The 26,019-nt window shown below is 47.8% G+C and overlaps 1 protein-coding gene across 1 annotated transcript in view; it reads left to right on the top strand.

The window, feature by feature from the left end:
• The window catches only part of LOC144733320 (protein strawberry notch homolog 1-like), a 116,780-nt gene that overhangs the window by 15,009 nt on the left and 75,752 nt on the right, over positions 1 to 26,019 (top strand). The window contains 2 exon segments of the mRNA XM_078615157.1: positions 11,657 to 11,884; positions 20,938 to 21,038. Coding sequence (XP_078471283.1) covers positions 11,747 to 11,884; positions 20,938 to 21,038 — 239 coding nt within the window. The 5' untranslated portion in view covers positions 11,657 to 11,746.

Below are 26,019 nucleotides of genomic sequence, written 5' to 3'. Positions count from 1 at the left end.
GTCGTGCTTAATTTGAGTTGTGTATCACCGTTTGAATGTTCCGTTGAACTGGGGACTCTGTATCGTAAGGGGGGGACGAAGGGCCCCCTTGCCTGTAAGATGGGCAGTTCTCCGATGCTGGTGAATTGATTAAAGCCGATGAGACGCCGTGTGTCAAAACCAGTTCATAGTTTGCGCGTGTTCAATCAATGCTTCTTCTGAAATTATGCACTCCCAGAAGGCTGCGTGCTTGATGGGTTTTGTTATGAGATTTAATTTACATTGCTTTAAGTGGAGAGCCTGATGTATGGAGACATTGTTCGCTTATTTAGTTTGTAAAATTAGGGTGACTTTCATGCACTTTGCATACATTGTTGCCAGTCGATTCTCATACGCATCATTCGGTGCCTCTCATGAGCATGATTAAATATGTGACGCTGCATGACCGGTTTTTGTGAATATATGTAGCGTATCAAAATATGGATTTGCAAAAAGGTAACCATGACAACTAATCAATCGGGCTCGGAACTCAAATTATCCCCTTATCTTAGGAGCATTTCCCGAACCATGAAACTGTTGACCGGTTTAGACTTCACTCACTCTCATCAGCAGCCTCTCCTTACCCCGGTTTTCCCAGGACATCCTTTCGTTTGGAGCAGCTGCTGCCCTGAGAAATCCTAAAGTCTTCCCTGGGACCTTAAAAACGCCCTGGCCTTTTTGAGTTGCACAACAGTGATAATCATAACAACACACAGCTGAAGACGATGCAATTACATTTTCGATATTGTGAGATATTCTTCTTCCCGAGGTAGGTCCCAGTTACTTTGTACCCCGCGACGTGGAAATCCCATCAGAAGACGGTGACCTTTTTCAGTCGCTGCCACGATTAACCGAATGTCCTATCACCGGTTGCGTCATCGCACGGCAAATGTCACATTTGTTCCCTCCCTGGCTTCTTGCCGTTAAATTCTATTGTCGTCCTGTCAGTTTCTGTTCGTACGATGGCGTGTGCAGTTTTTTTTCATCTCGATGCGGGCACTTTCCGGAGGCAATTGCAGCTCTTAAAAGGCAAAGCGCGGTCGGCGGGTTAAGTGTACAGCGAACCATTTTGATCGTTTAAAAATAGGAATGCTGTGCTGGTAAATAAATTACTGTCCTGCATCACGGCGAAGTTGCGAGAAAGAACAACGTGACGTACGCTTCCTGTAGCCAAGAGCGATACCCGAGAAGCAGCCGTGGGATGCACGTTAAGTCTAATTGATTTGCTCGGTAGTGTGAGCTATGGCTTCTGCAATATAATTTGATACGTATACCGTACACTCTCACGTTTCACAGTATGACGGTCGTCGCCATATGTTTGTAATTGCATTTTAAACATTTTTATTGCCTTGCGTCTATGTTCCCGGTACACATACACTGATTGAACAGCTGTTTGACGAGCAAAGCCAGCCTTGCCACTCTTAGGATTGTTGGGAAGGTCGCCTTCGTTTTGTTTTCCCGAGTCTTGCAAATTTATTCTGAATCCTAAGAATCCCAAGCGTGTCCTCGCAGGAGAACTCCTATTATCAGCGGCCCTATCACCGACGACTCCCATTGTCTGCGGCGGCTGTAGGGTCTGTGAAAACTCCTATTACTATCCACGGTTTTGTTTGTTTCGATTATCCGCAGTTATTAACGATTTTTACCCACAATGCATAGCCAAAGCGACTTCATAATCCATCGCCCGCGTGTAGGAGGGGTCGTGCAGCAAAGTATTCCTAATACCCCGTTTTTTAAAAATAAAATACGTGATCCAAGCAAGTGCACGGATGGCGCAGACACACGCGGAGAGGCAGACACACGCGGAGACGCAGTGAGAGATGGATACACATTCACAAACATGGAGACACTCACAGGGACATGGCGACACTCGCAGAGACGCGGAGACACAAAGACACGTAGAAAAACGGTTCGATAGGGAAACGCACTGTAAGTGGGCAAGTGAGGACACACCGCTAGCCACTAACGCTACGTACAGTACACAAATTGAGAGCCCAGTGTGCTGTAACGCCACACACCTTTGGGTGCCCCTCGGTGTGTATTTGCTTTGTGTGTCTCCATCTCAATCTCTGTTGCTCACAAGGAGAGAGGCAGCCGCGTGTCTTTGAAGCACCGCGCGTTCGCACTCGCGTGGTTCGACGACCCCTGGTGCGCGATAAAAAAAACAATCCGATTGTTCCGAAATGTCTTCACAGATCATACGAGTCACTCCGGCAATTCATCCTTTTATGCGTGAGGTTATGTGCGGGTAATGGACTTGTATAATCACTCCTGTTATCCGCACTTATTTTGCTCGTAAGAGGAGTTGTTGCGCGTCAAATTCATCCCATTTACCTTATGGAGTTATCTGCACATTCTTATGCCGGCAGATGAGAGTAACATCGTGGTCAGCCCCGCGGATAATCATAGGGTGCGCAAAATCAGGCCCCCATATCAAGAGGAATCCTGAATGTGGCTCGGAATTGAATGCCCCCAAATGCGTGCGGCTCCGACGCTTCACGTGCACCCCCCTCCCCCACCCCCCTTGGGTTCTTCTCAACGTTCGCATCACAAAGTTTATGCCAATCTCTCGATCCTCTGTGATCATAACTTCGCTGGCAATTGCATTTGACGTCGTACATTCCTTTTCTGTGTGTGTTTCGGTGCAATCGTCACCTCCCACCTCCGTTCGGGCTTTCTACTCGGTCTAAAACTCATCTACTCAGGCCAACTTGCACAACACAGGGACTTTATAATTTTAACATTATTTGATTTTACGTTTGCATGGTCATTTCCGTTTCTCACGTGACGGAGGGTTGTGATTTCAATTTGCTTCGTCGCCCTGCTTTGTTTTATTTATTTATTTTGTGGATCAGGTCACTCTTGCAAACACGACTCAAACCTGTCCCCTGAGTTCTCGCCTGGGAGAACAAAATTAACTCAACTTCAACAGTGCGCTCCATTTAAACAATGGGAGGTCGGGTCAACGCAAAATCCAATGTTCACAAACTAATGATGCGTTGCTGTCGAGAATCGTAGGTAAAATCGTACGCCAGTAGAACTCTGTTTTGTCTCCGTACAAACACATACAGAAGATCATCAATTATCCTGTGGCTCCGGGGGAAAGGGGGTCCCGATTTTTTTAAAACACCAGTTAATCACTACTAATCATTATTTATTCTTGCATAACATTAGGTTTTTAGGTGTTGTGTAGACGTTTTTTGGTTTTTAATTAGTTTACTTTACCAAATTTGCATAAATAACGATATAGATAGACAAAATAAATCCAAGCTGTAAAAAGTTACGCGATATAACCCAAAAAAACCTGTCTTTTGGATGATATTGGACCCAAAAGCCTACGTGTTAAAAAGTGACTATTTACTGTACCGTACTTATCACTCCAATCTCGAAGACTGTATCATGGGGTGATGTACGTAGCACGACTACTACGTTCTTGTTTCAACGACAACATGATGCGTTTGACGATCGCCGGACTGATGCAGCCTTTAGACGGCGGGTGATCTTTCAAATGCCGAATTGCACAATGCAACTTTTCGCCAGATCGCACAGAATAGATTTTCTGTTTTTATTACCGTAGTTATTAGTCATTACAATTTCTTTATGCATGCGGTATTTTCATTGTTTAAGTTGTATGTAGTGTATCATTTACCGTATGTAATATTCATCACTGAAATCAAGCATAGCTACTATTCTTTTCACACATGCTGTCGATGGGCCGGACTGGTTACAGCCCTTGGAGCGGTTTTGCCGGATCGGCCTGGGACCCCGCTGGATAATGTTGGAAGCAGCCGGATAATCGCACGCAGGATAATCGATGATCAACTGTACTTTTATATTTTCGTGCCAAATAAAAAAGCGTTATGGGGACCCAGCGCCTCTGGGGCAAGATGGGACTTGGACCCTGGGACTTGGTTTGGGGTGGGAGATTGTTTTGCCTCTGCCACCACCCAGATGCTCTTTGCTCCGTGCTCAAGACAACGCTTAGGGGAATGCACAGTTGTGTAATGTTTCCACGAGGCTTAGTGTATTGACACTTCTGTGAAAGGGAGTCTTTGTATTTTCAGGGGGGGGGGCACGCAGCTGTAATAAAATTCAACAGTCAAGTGTCTTCCTGCTCCCACGGACAGCTGGATGGTGATCATCTCCATCGATGGCCACGAATGAGCTGACAGTGGAAATTCCACATTTTTATGGCAGGGGCCTTTCTCTTAATGGGATGACTTGTTATTGATTTTCATAGGCAGCTATTGCATTGGCCTATCATCCTGACAGTTTTTAAATGGCACGACTAAACGATTTGAATATATGTAGGATGAAAAATACAAATACGAGGCATGCGAAGTTCGCGTCTTCTAGCGCCGCTGATTTTGCACAGTGGCGTGTTCCCCCTTCTCGCGTGCGTGGCTTTGACATTTTAGTTTCCTCCCGCGTGTCGGAATACTCGGTGAGGAAATGGTGAGACAAGGCAAGCCGAAAGCCAAACGGGGTCTACGCGCTTTAAGCGATTGAGCCTTTGGCAGTATTCGTCACCTTTTCGCAGGTCTTTAGCCCATAATAGAGGTTTTTGGGTTAGATTGTGTGAATATAAATGTTGTGTCGTGAAACACGCCACCACCCGACACAGCCAATTAGTAAGGTGATGTTGTGTTTACTGGCGAAACGTCGTACTTTAATCGTAAATGTTGTGGAATTACTCTCCAACACACTGGTGTGCTGAACTCGTAACGAATTGGCATGTTCTGTTTTACTTATTTGTTGCATCAGCCTCGGAGCAGTGATTTGCCGAGTTCAAGCTCAGACCGGGATTTGAACTCGCAACCTTCCGATTGCGTGCCGAGCGCTCTAAACCCCACTGACCCCCGGTCGGACGAGTCGTCGTCATGTTGTGGTGGTGTCACGGTGCTCTTGGTGGTAATTTGGGCGTAAGTGAGCCTTGGCACTTTTGACCCTGACCCTTGACCCGAGCGTTTCTTCACAGCAGCACTTTAATGAGACAATGTGAAGGTTGCGTTGTACCAAGTGTGGCTTTAACCGCAACCTATTTCACTCCGTTGTCTCATTTTCGACTGGACCCGTACCGTTGTTGCTGAAGTTGGTTTGTTTGTGAGCTTTTGGATTGTTTGCATTTGGCAATTATGTCTCCATTGTCTTAGAAGTCTGCAGTACTTTTGTGGTTTATCCTTTCAGTTTCTGTTTACCTCGTTATAGACCCCTTGAAAGTGCACGCGCTGCATCTGCTAAGAGCACAAGATCACCCTGCGTGTCGTCGCCTGCCACTGCATGCGTTGGTACATTGTGAAGGGAACGGTTGCAAGGCACCTGTTGAATTCTTCAGCTTTTTTGTGAATCCTCGAGGATTAGAAAACCAAACTCTCTTTCGGTACGCTCGTACGAGTGTTACACGGTTCATTGTGTGCGCCTAACGGTCGAACAAAGGTACCTGAAGGATTCCTCTAGTTCACCGATAATGCCCGACTCTTCACACTGGAATTCTGCCACGTTCCCACAACCACTTGAAAGTGGGCCCGGTCCAGGTTTCCCACGCCAGCCTTGTTTTGCACCAAGCCAACACCAACCATCGGCCTTGTTGCCCAATTTCATCGCGCCATCTCGGCTTTGACATTCCCTTGAAGACGCCGGTGTAACCGTCAACCGCATCGGAGCATCAACAAGGCCGATGTGCAACATCTCCTTCATGAATGGAGAATTAAAGGCACGAGTCACGGTCGTGCGAATGTGGCCATGCGACCCAAACTACGGATGATTACAGTAAAAAAAACACCGTGTTCTGCGACCCTTCAACATAGGAGGAGGAGGAACCACAAAACTACACTCCTGGAGCGCTCTTGTGGCGAGCAGATGTCAGCGTTGGCATTCAACTCCGAACCATATTTAGGCCGCCTGGCTTGCTTGACGAAGGGAGAGACGCATTATTTTACTTGAAAGAAGAAGTGATAGGTTGTTGCTTGGTAGAGCGGCATCTTGAATCAAGCATGGGTTAAACGTTGTGAATTTGAAAACGAAATTTGAGTGTCACCAGCCACAAGGATAGGTGAGTGGTGTAGGGGCTGGTGGAGAATGAGGGGCACCACGGTGGTCAGGAGATGTTAACTACCTCGCCTGGTATACAGGAGGTCGTGGGTTTGATCCCGACCCGGACGACGGCTGATGTATATTTGGAGTCCGCGTGGTCGTGTGGATTTGTCTCCAGGTCCTCCGTTTTTCCCTCCATATTTCGAATCAACATTCATTTAAGAGTATCTGGCTGCTATACATTTCCACGTGATAAGCCACTTCGTTGAGCTATCATTTGTGGCCAGGGCTGCTTTTGAAAAAGAGCTGTATAGCTCAGTGGGCCTTACCTTTTTGGTAAAATAAAAAAAATATAGTTTATAGTTCAGAGTGGAAGGGGCTAAACCCCACGGAGTTCCGGCGTGTCGCTAAAAACGTTGGCATGAGACCCGAGCCCCCCACACAGCCCCTCCTTGGGATGGCCCAGCGTGGCTCGGAGTCTGCTTCTGACGATCGTGAAAATCCAGCAATAAGATGCACCTTAAGTTAATGACGGTTTCGTTGTTCACTCAGAGCCGGTTTAAGTTGTGTGCGGGTACGTTCATGTTAAAGGAGCCGTAGTGGTGAGCGCTAAGCATCCGGCGACCCGGGTTCTATTTAGCGGCTCATGGCCAACATTAGTGACGATCATCTGAAGCGGTCCTGAGCCTCCCCTAGGTCGACTCTGCCTCAAATGAGTACCTTGTGCAGTGTGTAAACATCGGCACTTGGAAGACAAAGGTGGCCGGGCGTGGTGCTGATCCCCCCCCCCCACCCCCTCGTGTGCCGTGCCGGCCTTCATAAGTGCTCGCTTAACAGCACGTGCCCCAACAGTTTGTTAAGGCTATACAGGGGTATCTTTGTCTTTGGTGTCAAGAATCTCAAAGCACTGTTGTCTATGTGAAGTTGAAAAGAGCGCGTGGGACAGCAACCCATCTTCTGTTAAACACCCATGAGCAAGTGGGAGAAATCTCACATTGTTCTGGCGCGGGGCGGGGGGGTATCATGCACGACTACTGGAAACTTCAAGCTTCGTACGAATGTGATGTGAACTCGCGTCATCAAGCACGGAGGGGAATTAATGATGTCCGGAGGCTTGAGCCCTGGACGGGACTTGTCCCCACAAACGCTCCCGTTTGTGTGCCACGGCCATCAACCACTGCAGCAGTCAATCGCACGAGTGCAGTCTAAATATGATCTCGATAAGTACAGCGCTTGGCGTTGTCGTCTCCGTGTTACTTTCCTCAAATGCACGAAAGAGACCGAGTAATTTAATATGCCCCGGGTAAGCTATAATTGATGGTATTGGCATGGTTTCCCTGACTTGGGGCGTGTAACCTTCTCAGGTTTGGCTCATTAACCTCTTAATATAATGATGTCGAACACGCTGCCTGATTAAAAGGCGCCATGCCCGGGCATTGCGCATCCTTCTCTCGCTTGAGCCCGCTGTACCAGAGCTCGTGTCCGCCATACAAAGAGAGACATTTGCTCAAATTCCATCCCCGACTCGTAATCTCCATCGTGCAGCTGTCGTTTGTATTGTGGGAACATCCTTCCTTGACTCCCACAGCCAGCTTCTGTGGGGATGTGGGAGGAATCCTGGGTATCTGGAGAAAAATCCACGCGCACATTACGAGGTAGCTTTGAAAAAAATCGGTGATGCAGATACAAATAAATATTCAAGGACTGCGTTGTCTTGACAGTGAAGAAACCCACTTGCTGTACTGCCATATCTGGTCCAACTCGCAGTACAGCGCGCGTTGGGAGTCTCATGGTGTGCGCCAACCCCGACTTGATAGTGACAGGTAACAGACGTAGGATATTACACCCGGCTAAATTATATGATGCCGAGATGAAGCATCCATTTGGATCTCTTGTAGCGCAGTTACAGCATCACGTTGAGAACGGCCCACAGAAGCATTATAGCACAAAGCCATCTCTCTGAAATCTCTTCACATTGACCTCTCCAGTCCACGCCATAGGTGGGCTGCACTGTTCAGCTCGCTGCCGCTGGGAGTTGTAATGTTCCTTGCACGGGGGGGGGGGCCACTGAACGAGGGGTGGCGGGGTTGCTCGGAGGTCAGAGCGCTGAGCTTGGCAGCTGGCCAAAGTAAGTTCAGAACCAAATTTATCGTGACAAGTTTATTTGTGCAGTCATCGGCAGCTGACTGGGCTGATACCATCAACTCACTTCATTTGAGAACGCGGTTTATTCGCCAAGCGGTTGCCTGGGTTTGAACCCAGGATCTCAGAGGTGCGGACTCGGCTCTCTGATCCCCGAGCCGTCCGGCTGCCTCTCCACCGGTGAAGCCGTGATATCTGGAACGAAGCGAGGGGGACGATGACGACGTGGCTCTGTTTTTGCGCGCTGTGGCGGAGCGCTTGGCTCACAATGAGGCCATCGGCTTCCATATCCAGGTCTGGGGCTCAACTCGGTTGACTGTATCTCCGTTTAACACGTAGGCTTTCGCGACCAATATTATTCCTAATCTGGCGAATTGCCCGATGATGCTGGATGCAATTACCAGCGAAACGTCGTACTCAAATTGTAAATGTTGTGGTTTCATGTTTCAACACACCGGTGGGCTAAAGCAGTGAACTATTTGTCATTTGTCAACGTGACACTTTTTTACTGATTGGCCGTGTCGGGTGGTGGAGGGTTACGACACATTTATAAATAACGCGATCTAAACCCAAAAACGTTTATTATGTATCTCCGTTCTTCTCGGATCGATTCGCGGCTGTCTGCCGCAGGGAGGGCGACCGACCCTGTGCGATTTCCACGGCCGATTCAAGGGGGCCTCGTTGTCAGTCGTAGGGATGAGCGCGGCCCGCCCGCTCTGTGCCGCTTGTGTTTTTGAGCAGGAAGTCACTTAGACTTTAAATGAGAGACGCGGCGTTGGGGGAACTTTGTCCCCGGGCCAAACAAATAAACGTAGCTTGGAAGATGATAGCAGCAGAAGGGGGAAAGGGGGGGTCTTTACAGGAAGTGTGCGCAAGAGGTGGGCACGCAGCTAATGTAAATACGCGGCCCCGCTGGGCTTTCACCCATTTACAGTGTGTTGCCTTATCAGCTTCGCTTAGACGGTTTTTAATGTATATTCAACAAAAATATCTCTGCACATCAATCTTAGGTCTCATCTTGTGGTCGCGAGCCTGTTGAGACATCGTTTTGTTTCAGTCGTTCTCCAACGAGGTTGTTCACGTCGGTCGTCGATTCGATGCTTCAGTCGGATTGTGCGAGTTCACTTCGTGGGTTGGGCGCCGCTTGTGGCGAGATATGAATTACCTCGCCCGGTATACAGGAGGTCATGGGATCGATCTCGAACCTGATACCTGTACATTTAGAGTTTGTGTGTTCTCCATCGCTGTGGTCGTGTGGATTTTTTTTTCTGAGTAAGTGATAGGTTGTTCGCTTGACATTTATAAACGTGCATTTAGAGTATTTGGCTGCGATAAATGTGCACGTGATAAGCCACTTCATTCAGTTACCATATAGCTCAGTGGGCCTTACCTGGTAAAATAGCATTCATCTAGCAGTGGATCAATCTTGGCTGACGATGATGAATAAGGTTCATTTTTTTACTTGAAACCCCATCGGCCACACGTCAAGGTCTTACTTTCACCCGCTGTAGATGATAAAAGCCCCACTTAAAATGATTAATCTTTGTTACTTGTTCAACAAGATTACCTTGCGAACCTGTGTAAATTGTAATTGGTCTCCGTCTTGATTAGTAAGGTCCGATTCAAAATAAAGTTTTGTGATTTTTCAAGGTCATGCCTCCTGGTTTTAGTCACACTTGCCTGTCCAACTGAAGCGCCTGAGAATAAAGACATTCACTCGACGTTCACTGGTTGCTCAACAGAGTTGAGAAATGCCTTGCAGTCAACACACAGTCACAGTGTAGAGGCATAGACGCAGAGAAGCAGAGATGGCATCCTGAGTGAATAGGTGAGTGGGTATTTGAGTGTGGGGTGGGCGAGGAAGTAAACGATGCCACTGCTAGTTTAAAGACCATCGCTGTATCTGCTGGTTGCTCAGTGGAGTTGAGAAATGCCTTGCGGTCGATACACACTCGTTGTAGAGGCAGAGAAGCAGAGGAGGAGAGAGGGGATATTGAGCAAGTTGTAAATATGAATAGATTGGAACGACACGCGTTAAGCTGTTGACTGTTAAACCAAAAGTATGAGAGGAGGGTGTGGTCAAAGGAAACTGAAACTTCACTTTTCCATATGCGTAGCACCCTAATGAGTACGAGTATTATAGATATAAATTTTAACCAGCAACTCATGTGCCCCTCCGTATTTGCAAGTTACGTAATTCTGATTTTGTTTTACATGTCAAGTTGCCTAATATGATGGTTTGGTGAGATACAGCCTCGATGTGTGTCTGGCTGCGTGTCATGCAGGTGTTTCGCAAGGGACATAATGAAACATTACATAAAAAAAATGTAGTTTGCTCATGATATTCTAATAATTAATTCTACTTGTTAACGCGCCGCACCGCATGCGACCTCGCAGCCACATATTTAAGGGCCAAGACTGGAGGACATTTTCAGAATTCTGGCAACTGGCTAATGATGCTGGTTGTAGCAGTCGGAGAAAATGTACCCATTTCAGTGTGTGTGGACTGCTCTGGAGTGACTCATGCAGCCAGTTATGGCTGCAAAGTTTGGTAGTACATCATGGGACCTCCTTTGCCAGTACCAAAATATACTAATAGGGTTTTTCCCCTTTTTTCTGGCAACAAAACTGACACCTTTTGCAAGGAATCATGCTTACATTAACCACAATACTTGATTGACCACAATACTTGACGCATCATCTGGTCGAACACCATATGAGACTAGGCTCTAAAGAAAGCTGTCTCTGGTGTGGACCAATCGGTTTCAAAGACAATGCATAAATTATCAGAGTATTGATTATTGTTTGCATTTGACTGCAAGTATTGTGGTTAATGTAAGCATGATTCCTTGCAAAAGGTGTCAGTTTTGTTGCCAGAGAAAAGGGGGAAAACCCTATTAGTATATTTTGGTAGTACATGTTATGCATATCGTTCTAAAATTTCAATCACAGTTCCTATGATCACTGCTACATTGCTTTTATAGCTTTATTTTGGTGATTTCGAAAACGTTTTGTTTTAGCCATATTTGTTTGTTGTAGTACAGAGTTAGACTGATAACTTTAATCTAAATTGTCTTATGGTTGTTATTGTTTGACTTGCATCCCACTGGGATTTTTTGCACACAGCATTGATATATGGTGCTTTTTCTGGAAGACTTTGATGTTTTTTTTCTGGATTTTTCTGTTTGTGCGTAGTCACTTTAAGATGTTTTTTGTTCATGTTTTTGTTTGTTGCGGTTGCACCCGAGTCAAGAGCCGCATGGCTCACAGGGCTATACCTAATAAATGAAACTGAAAACTCTGCAACATCATACCGGTTGTGCTGCCGCCTTTATTAATTGGTTGTGTCGGGTGGTGAATGATTTTACGACGCATTTAACTTGCGCGATCTAACCCCAAATTAAATCATGAATTGGGCTGCTAAAGTCTTTACGGGGGATTTTTTGTCTTTGGTGTCGACCAGGTCCTACCCACCGCCTGCCCGCTCGTGCGTGCGCCCGCCCGCTCCAGGCCGCTGGTTCGTGGCGTCATGCCGGCGCGCTGAGCCTCGTGTATGGAGAACCCAGGTGCCACCACTGCTTCCGCGCACGCTCAGGCCATGCCCGGGGAGAGCTACCACTCCGCGGACGCACACCCACACAGCGTCTTCTTCCCTCACCTCCCTGGCCCCTGGGCTGCGCCACCCTCCCAGGTGGGTCCCCAGTCCCTCCCCTCCCTCCCTGTGCACGTGGCTTGTAACCCATCGCTGTGGGGGTTGGTGGTTCACACAATTTTTGTGAAACTCCCTTACTGTGGACATCGAGGTGCCATACCCTGGCTTGCCACGATAGTAGAAGGTGATACAGCAAAATTATGGACTTCGCCTGTTCCATCCGTATGGGATAGAGCAGTGTTCTTCACTAATTTTCAGAGGGGTGCCACTTTCGCCAATGATACATGATCAGTGTGAGGATCGCAACACCATTTGAAACCATTGGGGGTTGACAGCACGATGATGGGGGGTGTTTTCACTTTTGTGTATTGTCGGTGGCCGCACGTCAGGGGCCGCCAGTGGCCCGCGGGCCTAACAATGAAGAGCACTGGGATAGAGAGTTACCCCCTGCCACGTGTGGGTTTTCTCCAGGTGCTCCAGTTTCCTTCCACGTGTTAAACGCTTATTAATTGGCCGATAATGCCTCTATATAGAGGATTGCAGAGCTTGGAGGGGAATTTAGTGCCGGCTCACCGCCTAGCTGCTTAGCCGCTCGAAAGTGTTTTTTTCCTGCCTTTGAGTCGTTCCTTCTCTTGGAGAGTGAGCGAATACGATGCGGGTGCATTGCAACTTGAGATTATTAGTATTCATCAGTCCCGCACTTCTGATTAGCACGGTTTGGTGGCTATGTACGATGTGCGACAGACGCACAACATAAATGGCCCAGCGTGACGTGGTCCAGCGGTAGCGCATCCGCCACTTGTTCCGCAGGTTCACGGTTCGAATCCATTAGGCCACCCTGATTATTACTGCGTGCGTATAGACCGTGACACGATGTGCCGGTCTGCCTCACAGCGGATGCAAAAAATCCCCCTGACGTCGTTCGCAAGGGTAGGCCACTGCTTGCGCTGGCGTCATCGTCCACATTTGAAGAAAAATCGTCCCACAAATTACGCGCTTGGGATTATCCCCCAGCAATTATCGCTCCCTCCTAAATTATTCATTATTATAGTGTCTTCTTGTCTGTGTCTCTGCCCGTCTTTCGGGCTTGTCAGTCTGCCCGTTCGGTTTAATCCCAGAGATGTGAACGCGTTTTAATATTTAGTTTTTAAACGTTTGTTTTTGGTGCTGATACGTTTTTTTTCTTCATTGCCGGTTTAGCAGGGAAGAAAAGGCTCTTCCTCTGACGTGTGTAGACGTTTCTCGCATGGGCAGCTGTCCAGATTGAGCAACTTGAAATTCACACAAAGCATCCGTAATGTTCAATCACGTACAAGATTAAACGGTTGTAATACATTGCAGTCTTAATGAAGGTTATCAAGGAAATATATCACCTTGCATGGATTCATGAAAATAATAACGATTATAATGTTACAGCCGTTTATCCGTTCACTACTGGATGATTGCCTCCCCCCCCCCCGTGCCATGCTGGTCATGGAAGTTGTTTGACCTGACTTCAGCATGCTGGTCAGTGCTGGTTAACGAAGGGAGTGCTTTAGGACCTGCTCAGATATCGCTCTTTGCTGATGTTGGTCTCGACTGGAAAACAAATTCAGATATCACGGGGCGGGGGAGGGGGGTGCCACCACCGCAGTGGCGAGATGTTGTCTGCTTCGCCTGGTATGCAGGAGGTCTTGGGTTTGATCCCCGACCCTGACGCTTGTATATTCTGAGTTTGCATGTTCTCCCCGCGGTCGCATGGATTATTCTCTGGGTTCCCCCGGTTTTTCTCTCCACGTTTAGAAACATGGCTTGAGAGTATTTGGCTGCAGTACATTTCCAAATGATAAGCCACTTTGTCGAGCTATCATTTGTGGCCAGGTCGCTTCTGAAAAAGAGCAATATAGCTCAGTGCGCCTTAGCTGGTAAAGTAAAAAAGTTTAGTTTAGTTAAAGTGCAGTGCGCTGACCACCTTACCACTGCTCCAGCCTAAGGCTCACTAGTGATGAATACGAATTAATTTTAGAATTTTAAAGAAAGTATTCGTGAAATAGTTCGGTGCTACTGTAATTCGAGCGCTCGACTCGCAAGGGTAAGATTGCGAGTTGAAATCCCAGTTGGTTTTAACCTCGACCAGTTCTGCTTCAGGCGTGGATAACTTGAAGCCTGCTTTGTGGGAAGTCGACAACAAACGATTGTCTTATGGAGGGACCGGCACCTGCCGTTGGAATGTGGAATTTCCGCCGCCACTGGCCTGGTGGTGCCGTATCAACATTTAATAAACAAACTAAAAACGTCGGGGTTTTTGACGTTCATTTTGAAATTTCCGTTGGTCATTTGCGTGCAATGTAAAGCGGCGGACTGATGGAACGCAGCGCGAGCGATGCTCACTGCTGGCGTTGTGTTGAAGGGAGCACCACATTTCGATTTAAAGCTTTCGTGACTGCAGGGATTCATCTTCTTGGTTCTTTCAGTAAAGTCACGTAGAAGGGAAGTAATAAAATAATAAAAATAAAACATAATAAAATAAAATAATTCTCACGACGTTTCGGCTACAACGCAAGCAGCCGTCTTCAGGTGAAGAATGAGACACTACCAAGCTAGGAGCTTATATATAAGCTGGGTTGGAGGTGGAAGAGCGCCTTAACAAAAATAATGTGCATATGAAGAGGAATTTAGCATATTCATGGGAAATGCGTAGGAGGTGGGCGGGGGGGTTTCAAAGTGATATTATGCCCATGCATTATGCAGGATCAGCAGCACCAAGGGAGGGTGCAGGGAGTAGCATTAACAAAGGAAAGGAATGTTAATAGTATGTAGCGGCAGTTACTAAACAACCAGGTACACACCTCCTCATTTAAGGAGAAAACCACATTGAGCAGGCGAAGCAGGAGGGGAACAAACATGAACTGAATCCGTCAGACACCCCCGCTCGTACACCGGCACAACCTGTTTCTCAAAGGGTCTGCCGGTAGTTCAATGGCGGCGGTGACGCGTGGCAGTTTTGTTTTGTTTTGGCTGAATGGGATTTTTATTGTGTCGGGCGTTCTGTAAATGGACCGTTTCGCGAACGAAAAACTGAAACGAAACTATCCAAAATTAAAGGGCGCTGATAAGGCGGCGAAGGGACAGACTCGACATATTTCTAAGCGGCTTCAGAGTTTTACGGCGATGTACTTTTGACCCCTGACAAATAACATGAGATCTAGCTGTGGAGTAGTTAACCCTCGTCTCAAAGATTGATTTAACCATAGCACTTGTCCGGGAATGGGTCTTAATTGCAGCCCTAGTCAATGTCTTAACCATAGCTTTAATCATAGCCTTGTCTAACAATAGCCCGAGTCTTAACCATAGCCATAACTATTGCCATAGACCGAGTCTTAACAAAACCCTTAAGTCAACTATAGCCATGGCTTCAACTGTAGCCATAACCTCAACCAACCGTAGAGCCCAAGTGTTAACCATCACACTATCCCAGACTGTAGCATTAATCCTAGCTAAAGCATTTAGTATAGACCAAGCCTTAAAGCCTTTTAACTGTAGCTGTTGACCAGCCTTAGCCATAACCATGGCTTTTGCTGCAGCTCTGCTCCTTCGCCTTAATAATGATAATGAAACAATTTATAGTCTGCACATTTACGTGAAAAGGAAGACGATTTCCAGTGGCGACTTGGAGGCACAGGGCCAGACTCCGGAGTGTCATCATACGCCCAACGGAACAAACAGATGGGCCTTGACCTGTCTCTTAACAATGGTGGTGGAATTGATGATGATGTTGCTGCTCTGTGTACGTGTCGTGGGATGCGATTCCAAATGATTGGAGCAGCCACGGAGAGAGACTGCGCTCTGCAAGGACAATTTTTAGTTCGGGAGACAGTGAGCATGTTCACGGGTGAAGTCCTCAGTGTCTGGCGAGTTCACTCGGGCGTATGTGGCGGGCCTTGCTAGCCTTTCCCACAACCACAATCGTGTCCACCACCCTACATATATTTGTATGTATTTATGTTGAACTTCTTACGTAGCCAACCGTGCTAATCAGACGTAGGACAACCAATAAAAAACAGCTCTAGATTATTTAAAAGTGCATAGCTCCAGTGGCTTTCTAATATCGCAAGGAAGAGCGTTCCAGACGGCCGCAGAAGCGCATCTGAAAGTGTGCGATGCAGTGTCCGTCTTTGTTCGATGGTTAGCCAAAAGCCGCTGAGAGGATAACCAGAGTTCACATGATGGTTTATGCTCCTTGACAAGAACAGCAAGGTATTGTGGTTCATTTGTGTAACAAAAATTAGCATATTCTGAGGCGCAAATAAAATGTTTAGTTGGTTGGCCCGTGACAGCTGGATCGGAGCCGACATCCTCTTGAGCTGAGTAGGCGAGAGCTGACCACTGGGTGACACACAGCCTGCATCGAGCGCACACAATGATCGTGAAAATAATATCTTGGATGAACATGATTTATTGTGCTTGTTAACAAAAGGAGGAAGCCTGCATTTGTGTTTTTTTCTTAATCTAAACTAAGCCAATTTCTAAACACAACTCCTCCAACAATGAGACCTTTGTACCTTGGCCGATATCAAAATTGATCCTGAAAATAGCAGCTGCAAAAGGACACGTGAAGCCACCGTGCATACGTTTGGCACAGTGGCATCAGTTAACGTGGTGTGTGCCGGGAACCTGGTGACCTGAGTTTGATTCCCGGCCGCGGCTGACGTCGGCGAAGGCTGATGTCTGAACCAGGCCTGGGAGCCCCCCAACACAACTCGAACCGGCGCTGCCCGCCGTGGTGAAGTATGGTCAAACAACTCCCAAATCCAACGTGGTGGGTGGAAGCCTTCATTCAGCAGTGGGTTGACGAAAGGCTTTAAATTAATTATTAGTTTAATGTATGTATGTCGAATTTCTTTTACAGCCAAACGGTGCAAATCGGAGGTGCGGGAATTACTCGTAGGTAATTAGTTGGGAAAGACTCAAATGAGCTTTGAATCAAATTTTTCAAACCAAGTCCTTATGTGGTAGAGCATTTAACTCGGGATCTCAATGTTGCGAGCCCAGATACCATACGATGGTCCATTTATCACCCATCATCCATCTGTGGATGATAAAATACTTGCTTTCTGGTGAGGCTTCATTCAGTGGGAGGTTGCTCTTTCTTCTCTGCTGTTCCACCACACTGCATCTCCCTTCTCCCCCGAGCCATCCATGCTGTTCACTCCCTGCCTCTGTTCAAATTCATCCACGACTTCCTCTGTTACTTTGCCCATGACTGTGCCTGTTTTTCTCTCATGTAATTTATAATAATACTAATTTATGAGACCATAATAATTTACGAGAGCGACACTATCGCTGACCCCGTGCCCATACTGGGACGTCTGTGACAAAGAGCTTCAATGCTCATCGGATTCCTCCTGCAGTCTAAATAAAGATTCTGACTCTGAAATAGACCCCCACCCACGTCTCACCGTTTCCATGCAGCATCTCGAATTACGGTTGCATTTAGTCGCTGCATGAATTGCGGATTGTTTTGTCAGTGCGTTTTCTCCGCAAGTGCGCGGCGATTACAGCTCGTTGCAGCGTTCTGACTTCGTCGGAATGTTTAGCCAATTCCATATTGAGGATGTTTACATTTTGTGAAGGAGCCAGAGATGCTGAAGCAAACTCCTCTGTCCGAGGGGGGGGTGGGGGGGGGATAGCGCTCAACTATCCGTATGGATGAGCCGGTCGTGGGGAGAGGCTCGGGTGAAAATTCCGCTGAGAGCGCCGACCCGGAACATTGAGACACCCTGGGTTCAAACCTGGGTTTCGGCCACCTGCGATTTAAACCAGATTGTCCAGTGTAGGGAGTTGAAGGTCTCCGCCTGGTCACCAATGAATGAGTGCACAACGTATCCTCATCGTCTTCAACTTGAGTTTGTTATTTAATTTGGATATTTTCAGCTTTGAGGATTTAGCACGTATGACTCCTTTCGTAAGCGTTGAATCAACGAACCAAACCTCCCTGGCTCGTCTCCTCCACAGCCTTGCTTCACGCATTCTCATCATCTTGGACTGGTTCTAACTTTCTCCAGCTGAACATCGCCAAAACCCGAGCATTGCCACAAGTTTGGGTGGCAGGGTGGCATGGTGGGTAACACTCGTGCCTCGCAGCAAGAAGGGTCTGGGTTCAATATCTGTCTCTCTGACCCCTTTTCTGCATTGAGTTTTATAAGCTCCTGTCCTGTTCTCCATGCGTTTCCTCCTCCCATAGCAAAAAAAGGTGTAACTAGTGTTGGCCAAAACATCCCAATTCTCAAAGATGACCTGCTAATTACATAAACCTTTCCCGTTCCGAGACGTTTTCAAGTTGCTGGGTGGATGTCCCGTTCACCGCTGAATCTCGGAACGCGCAAGTGGTTCAGCGTTAATGTTATTCAGATAGGCATAGCGCCGTTGTTTTTAAAGACGTGCTCACCGCTGAGAACTGTAGCGACACGACCGCATTCTACGCCAGACGCCCTCCCGCGTGGCCTTTTACTTTCGATTTCGTTCGGATGACGAACACTTTGTACGTCATTGGAATGGGAAAGGGTTAATTGTGATTACACTAAGCAACATCTCACCCTTACTGTGAGAAACTGGAAGGAAGCCCTCCCCGATAAAGGCTCACGAGGTGAAAGTCCACGCGCAGAAATTGCTCCAAATGTGCTGCGTGTGAATAAGATGCTCGTGAAGTGACTTTGGAGTGGTCCCGTGATGCCCATCTTCCGAGGTCTCTCTCTAACACTGTCGATGCTCCGTTGAGCACCGTGACAGTTTTGCATGCCTCTTCCTTCGTGCCATTATGTGACACGGACAGCCACGTTGGCTAAACATCCGAAATATTCGTTTGCCAGTCATTCAAATATAGGACCCCAGAGCGTGGGTATTTGTCACTGACAGTTCTGGCGGCCCTTCCCACTCGGTCTGTGGTTTCCCGAGCTTCAGAATCCTTCCCGAGAGTGAATGTCAAATTTGAGCGTTACAGATGATTTGAGTGAAATCCTCATGGGAAGTAAAATTTATAAATTACAGAAAAAAAACAGTAAAAAAAACAAGGCCTGACAACCATTTGTGTACAGCTGACAAGAATTGATGTTTGTTTTTAAATTTAATATTTACTTTCATTTATTCACATGTTTGAATGTTTAGAACATTTTTGGTGTGCTTATGAATATAATATACACTGGCGAATAATACTCCTATGTCATTTTTCTCTCTGCTAGAGAAGGGCGATTTCTTAAAATGTGATCTCAATACGATTTGTTCAACCGAGAGGACCGAGCGTTGTCCATCTCTTGTACACAGTACAGCTCCGTTGAGTCTTGGCACGGTTTTTCAGGAGGGTCCTGCATTGTGTGTATGTTGAACTACTTTTGCACTTTACGTAGCCAACCATGCCAATCGGGGGTGTGTGGAAGGACAACAAACTGAACACAAAAAAGCAGTTCTAAAGAAATTAGTTTTCAATCGAGAATAGCAGCCAAATGTTTCAAACGCACGTTTCTAAATGTGGAAGGAAAAACCGGCGGACCCGGAGGAAAAATACCCAAGCGACCACGGGGAGATAGAGACATGCCGAACTCCAAATGTACAGCAAGCGTCCGGGGCAGGATCAAACCCATGACCTCCTGCATACCGGGCGACAGAGCTAACATCTTCTAGCCACTGTTCGGTTCGACCGCCCACCAGTTCGTGTGAACGTTGCAATTCACCCTATCTTATTTTTCATTTTTAGAGTGCTTTATCTCTATAACAAAGGTTCAAAAGCAGTAACAAAGCCATTATGTATGTCGTATATTTGAACTTGTTTCGCACCCTACATAGCCTACCATGATAATTGGGGATGCGAGGGAAGGACAACAAACTAAACACACAAAGCAATTCTCAATAAATGAGTTTTCAATTACATTTAATAGTGCCTTGCTCCAGAAGTGGCTTCTTAATATCAGAATTATGTTTTATTTGTATTATTTTATTTCCCTTCTACATGACTTTACCGAAAGAACCAATAATATAGAAGAAAGAGCCTTCAAGATGGCTGCAGGAGCGCATCTGAAAGCGCGCGATTCGATAATTAGCCAAAAGCTGCTGCTGCGAGGCTGACTGGGGTTTGCGCGATGATGGCTTATGCTCCTTCACGAGATCAGCAAAGTATTATTATGGTTCATTTGCGGCAAGCACTTTGCATGTGTAATGAGTGCGGCCTTACAATGTATTTATTCGGCAACCGGAATCCAACGCAGCACAGCTCCTCGGCGAGTTCAGTTCTTGCTTGGTGTGTGTCCCACACCACCATTAATAAAAACCTATACTGCTTGTGGAATGGCAACAGTGGTGGTCCTAAACATATAGAACTGCCCTCCTAACTTGGGAATGTGGAGTTTCCTTCCCTGGCTCAGGGCTGTGAACTGACACAAGCGCTGCACCATCGCTCAATTCATTTTTTAAGGCAAAATTTCTTCTTTACGAGCATAGCTCAACTTCGGCCCCATGGTCCCTCCGTGGTCATTAAATGTATTTTTTGGGGAGTTTATTGGTGGAAAGCCTTATGAGCAGGCTGGCTCCCACCATCGCGGGCATGTCGTGTCCTCTGCTGACCCATGGTTGCCAGTGGAGATGAGCACTGCCCATTTTTCTGGATGATCAGGGGGGCATCGGAGCCTTGTTTGACTTGCCCAAAGTTTCTATTCGCACAGACGGTGTTGTGCTCGCCCACAAAGACAAAGGTCCCTCGTATAGCCTTCAACAAACTCCAGGGGCAAGTGCTTTTAGCGAGCACCTATGAAGACCGGCGGGGTGGGTTGCCAGCACCACGTCCGGTCGCCTTTGTCTCCCCAGTGGCCGTATTTACACATCGCACTAGGCACTAATTTCATGTTGAGTCGATCTAGGGGGAGGCCCAGGACCGGTTCAGATAACTTTCATTGGTGTTGGCCGTGAGCGGAAATCGAACTTGGGTCGCCGGGTTCGTGGCGTGGCAACTGTTGCACTACCGCTCCCACTCCCCACACGCACATCTACTTTTGTACCAAGTGTGATCTGAGCTCACCACGGTTCGTGCCTTCTTGCTGCTGCCTCTGCCGCCTGTGTTGTCACAGATCGTGTGGATACAGCAGACTGAGGAAGCAGCCGCCTACCCCGTCTGCCAAGACTCGCAGGGCCTTTCACCAGGCATGCTGCCGCCATTCGCCATCAACAGGTAATGCAGCCGCCACAACGTCTTCTCGTGCCTTTCTATAGTGGGGCACCGTGGTGGCGAGATGTTAACTACTTCTTCTAGTATACAGGAGTTTGTGCGTTCGATCCCGACCCTGACGCCTGTATATTTAGAGTTTGCGTGTCTCTCCCCATGGTCGTGTGGATTTTTCTCGGGCTCTTTCGGGTTTTCCCTCTACATTTAGAATCAACATGCATTTAGAGTATTTGGCCACGATGAATGTCCACGTGAGAAGCCACTTCATTAAGCTGTCATTTTTGACAGCCAAGTCGCTTTTTAAAAATAAATATAGAGCTCAGTGGGCCTTAACCTGGTAAAATAAAAATGGTTTATAGTTGTGAAGTACCGTTGATGACTCTTGGACACCGTTGGTGAGGCACACGTATTTATTCCGTACAAGTAGTCACAACTGTAGACATACAATACTAGAGGGGGTATCGGCCCCCTCACCCGGATAGCTGGGGATACTCTGCTAGCTACCCCTGACCTACCTCCTAGTCCTCCACTAACGGGCGAGGGGAGGCTTCCTGGCCCGACACTGGTCAGTCGGGCTACGGTACCCGGAGTCCCAGAGTACTATCTCTGGTTCACGGGACCACGCCGCTGGCTCGGTCCTGCGCGGCCCTGACAAGGGCGGCGTCCCAGGGGAGTCCAGGGCTCTAGCTAGACGATGTTCGGTCTTCCCTCCTTAGCTAATACTGAGCCCCGAGCTCTCCGGCTCATCCTCATTTATACCCCCCGGAGGATCACAACTCCGGGCAACCCCCCAGGCTGCCCGGTGCGGACGTCGTTGCGGGCACCTCCCCGTGCACTCACGGAGCCCCACCCACTGTGCTTGTTTCCCGTGTGATCCTATGCATACAGCCCTACACATACAGCCCCTCCGTAACAGCCCTACAGTTGTATAGTTTTTATCATCATCATCTTCACCAATCCCACTGCTGGATGAAGGCCTCCTCCCCAAGCATTCGCCACCTGATATGATCCCCCCTCCCCCGTTGAACGACGTACCAAGAGGCGGCTCGAGACGGTCCCCAAGGGGCGAGGGTGGTGGTCCCGATATGTCAAGCCTGCCAAATAGGGCCCTACATGAATAATAATACAAAATAATGAACCAAACACTCAATGTACTTTCCCTGGTAAATATTAATAAAATACAAATTTCCGGGGTCTCAAGTGGGGGGCAGTTGGCCCCATTCATCGTCCACCCCTTCCCTCTGCGCATCTGCCACCGACACAGCCATGGAGGGTTATCCCAATTGTATTTTTTTTCCCTTTCCATCAAAAAATATACAGCAGAAATTCCATTGGGAAACTGGGCAGTTCATTCAAACCGCATGCTCGATCATTCACAAACGGTTCACTTAATGTTAAAAATGTGCCTTTCATTCGAATAATTTAGCACATTTTCTCTTTGAGCCAACCCTGCCGCCTATTGAATAAATTGCTCCGCGGGTTAAAATAAATCGCGCTGCCCTTGAATCAATCACGCGCCGTTCCGACGAGTTTGACGGCGTTATAACGAATCGTGGGCATTGTACGAACGTTAACCCCTATTAAGATTTGCTTAAGTAAGTGTAGTTTTCATGAATGTACGATAGGATATCCCTATGAACAGTGTCCCTCTGCACATTCTAATTTATGTAGACGAATGTGGTCACGTGCTGTATACGTATATTATACGTTGAACTTCCGCTCCGTATGTAGCCAACCGTGCTAATCTGAGGTGCTTAGGGAGAGGCGAAGGGTATGGGATGAGAAGAAAGGATCGGAAATAAGGGGATAGATGGAAAAAAAAGAGAGATGGGAACAAAGGGTCAGGAGGGATGAGGATCGGGAGGAAGAGGAGAGGAAAAAAAGGCCTTGACGCTGCTGGACGGAGGAGCGGCGTTTGTTTTCACAGTGGGCGGAGAGAAGGGGGGGGGGGTGGCCACACAGAAGTCACACGTGAACAACCGGAGCTTCTGGAGAGTGTTGGGAAATGTCATTGGTTACAATTGGCATTCGGGCTCGCCACGTGCTTTTTCGGAGCTGCCGTTATCCCGTGTTGTTCGCCACGATGTCTGACGTTTCGTTCCACCTGCTGGGAGCTGCATACCCGATGCCCACCACCTCCTCCTCCTCCAGGTGTGACATTCACTTCGCTGAAGAAGTTCCCAGTATATGGAGCGAAACATCGCATGTAATGCCGAATCATAAACGGCACGGCCCCCCCGAACACTTTGAAGAGCTCCGCAGCGCGACCGCAAAACTGTAACGCAATGGCCCTGTAAATTCTTTCCACGATTACGGATGGTGGGAGGAGCGGTGGGGTTTAGGGCGTGTGAGTAAGGCCTGGTCACTGCTTTCCAGGGTTTAGACACAAATCTGCTACCAGGTGTAATAAAGGCAAAGATGCCCCAAGTCCTTTGAGGCTCAATGGGGCAAGTGCTGTGTGCGAATGACACCTGTGAAGACCGGCACGGCACATGATGTGGTGTCGGCAGCACCGTGGCGCCGATGCTCACCAGGTACTCACTCAAGGCCGAGTAGACCTAGCGGAGGTTCACGGCAAGGTCTGATGGCACTTGCCCCTGAAGCCGGCCTCTGAGACCCAGCTTGGTGTCATGGTTAGTCGGCCTCCGAATTGAACGCGTTGTCATTGGAAACGGTCAAATTGATAACGAAAAGCAACATCGCTGCGCCTCTTTGAGAATTTTCAGTTCGTTCGCATTACCCGCCGTTACGTGGATCAGAGGTGCGCACGGTGGACAGGAGGGAGAAAACGTGACAGATTGTACATGTTATTTTGACCGTTGGGAAGGACTCTATGTCGCTAGAAGGGATGGTAACCGATGGGCGGGACCGGTGACATTGGCAGCCTTTGGAGGGGTCGTCGCCAGGAGCATGCCCACCGTGAACTTAGAGTGATGGATTGTGGCATGACGGGACCAACATCAGATGCGAAGGCCCTCATCCAGCAGTGGATAGAGCAACGTGGCGACGGTGAAGATAAATGCATGCTAATACGTCCAAACGTAGATCGTGCACAAACACGCATCCAAACGAAGAACGCGAACATATGTGCGCAGTCACGCACACACGCATCCAAATATGCGTAAATAATATGCATCCCCACGCATACACGTATGTACGTGTAGTCATGCATGTTATATAGACACAGTAACGCATTCCATAGAGTACACGTAGATGATCTTTATTTAGTGACCGACGTAAATCTGACTTTGTTCGAGAATCAGGAATTTTAGCACAATTATAATTGAGTCTATGCTTACAAATAGAAACATCTGAAAAACGTAATTTTCATATTTTTTTCAAAGTAAATTATTGCTCGGACACCAATTTGTTTATCACCAATATCGCAAGGTGATGCTGAAACTCGACGGTACTGTACTCCCAATCTCACGTTAAATACGAATAATAACACAGCCTACGTCAACGGTGCATCAAGTAATGTTCTTTCTGTGGAGTTCGATGCATAAGCCAATGGAGAGTGGGCAGAGTTCGCGACAGGTTACAAACTCTTAACCTTTGCAAACGTAATCAAACAACAACAACCGCCATTCGGCACTAAGTGGCGGTGACGTCACCACGACGCTTGTGCCAGGCTATGTGCACCTTGAGGCCACGTGTTGTGTCGAACGCCCGCTGGCAGGAGGTCACGGGGCAGACCCAGGTGCCACGACTGACAAACTTACACACGAATGAATATGAATACTGAAAGTACAAATGTGATGAATACAGTGCTTAGATGACAGAATCAAAGTGTCTTTATTTAGACTTCAGAAGGAATCCGATGCTCTATGAAGCTCTTTTTCACACGAAGTCCAGTAGGGGCACGGGGTCCAAAAGTTACAACGACGATGATGAAATGTGTTGAGCTCTCGTGAGCTCAACTAAAGCCGGAACCACAGGTGAGGGCGTGGTGTGGCCACCACCACACCCAGTCACGCCACACATTCTGACACAAAGACAGCTCCCCCCATGGAGCCTTGAAACATCGTGTTGGGGCAAGGGCTCGTTGTGAGCACCTCATGAAGGGCGGCACTGCATTGGAGGGGGTGGCTGGCCAGCATCAAGCCCGGCCGCCTTTGGCTCCCCAGTGCTGATGTTTACACACTGTATCAGGTAGTCATTTAAGGCTGAGTCGACCTAGGGGAGGTCCAGGGGTGGTTAAAATAATCGCCACTGTTAATGGTCGCGAACCGAACTCGTGTTGCCGGATTCGTAACGCAGTGCACGCACGCACTCGCGCAAAACCAGCGTACACACATTTACATGTCTACGCATGCACGGACACAAACACCACCATACTTCCATGATTATTTAATTGCCCGGTTGTATATCCACTGCTGAATGAAGGCCTCCCAACACAGTGTACACATACAGACGTACACACAACACAAACACACACTTAGCACCTCGAAACACAAGCCGCACAGACGATAAACATCCACACATATGCGAACATTCTTCACATGCCAACACACCAGTGTGCACACATGCAAAAACAAAGACCCCTGTGTAGCCTACACAGACTGCTTGGGCAAGTGCTGTTCGCGAGTACCAATTTAGGTTCGCACATTTACACGACGGCGTGGGTTTGTTAACACAATGCCCGGCCGCCTTTGTCTCCCCCGTGCTGACGTTTACCCACTGGACCAGGTTAGTCATTTAGAGCTAAGTTGGCCTCGAGGAGTCCCAGGACCAGTTATGATATCGCTCACCACTTCCGTATATGTACATAGGCAAAGACAAAGATACCCTCCTATATATCGCCTTCACAGTCTATTGGTGCAAGTGCTGCTTGCGAGCACCGATGAAGGCCAACACGGCACACGAGGAGGTGGGTGGCCAACACCACGTTCCAAGCTGCCATTGTCTCCCCAGTGCTGATGGTAAAGACCGATCTCGGTACTTATTTAAAGCTGAGTAAGTCGAGGGGAGGTTTTAGGAGCTGTTC

Source organism: Lampetra planeri, chromosome 46 (genome assembly GCF_965212315.1).
Source record: "Lampetra planeri chromosome 46, kcLamPlan1.2.h2, whole genome shotgun sequence".
NCBI classification, from domain to species: domain Eukaryota; kingdom Metazoa; phylum Chordata; class Hyperoartia; order Petromyzontiformes; family Petromyzontidae; genus Lampetra; species Lampetra planeri.
Note: the sequence above shows the minus strand (reverse complement) of the source record. Positions and strands in the feature narration are given on the sequence as shown.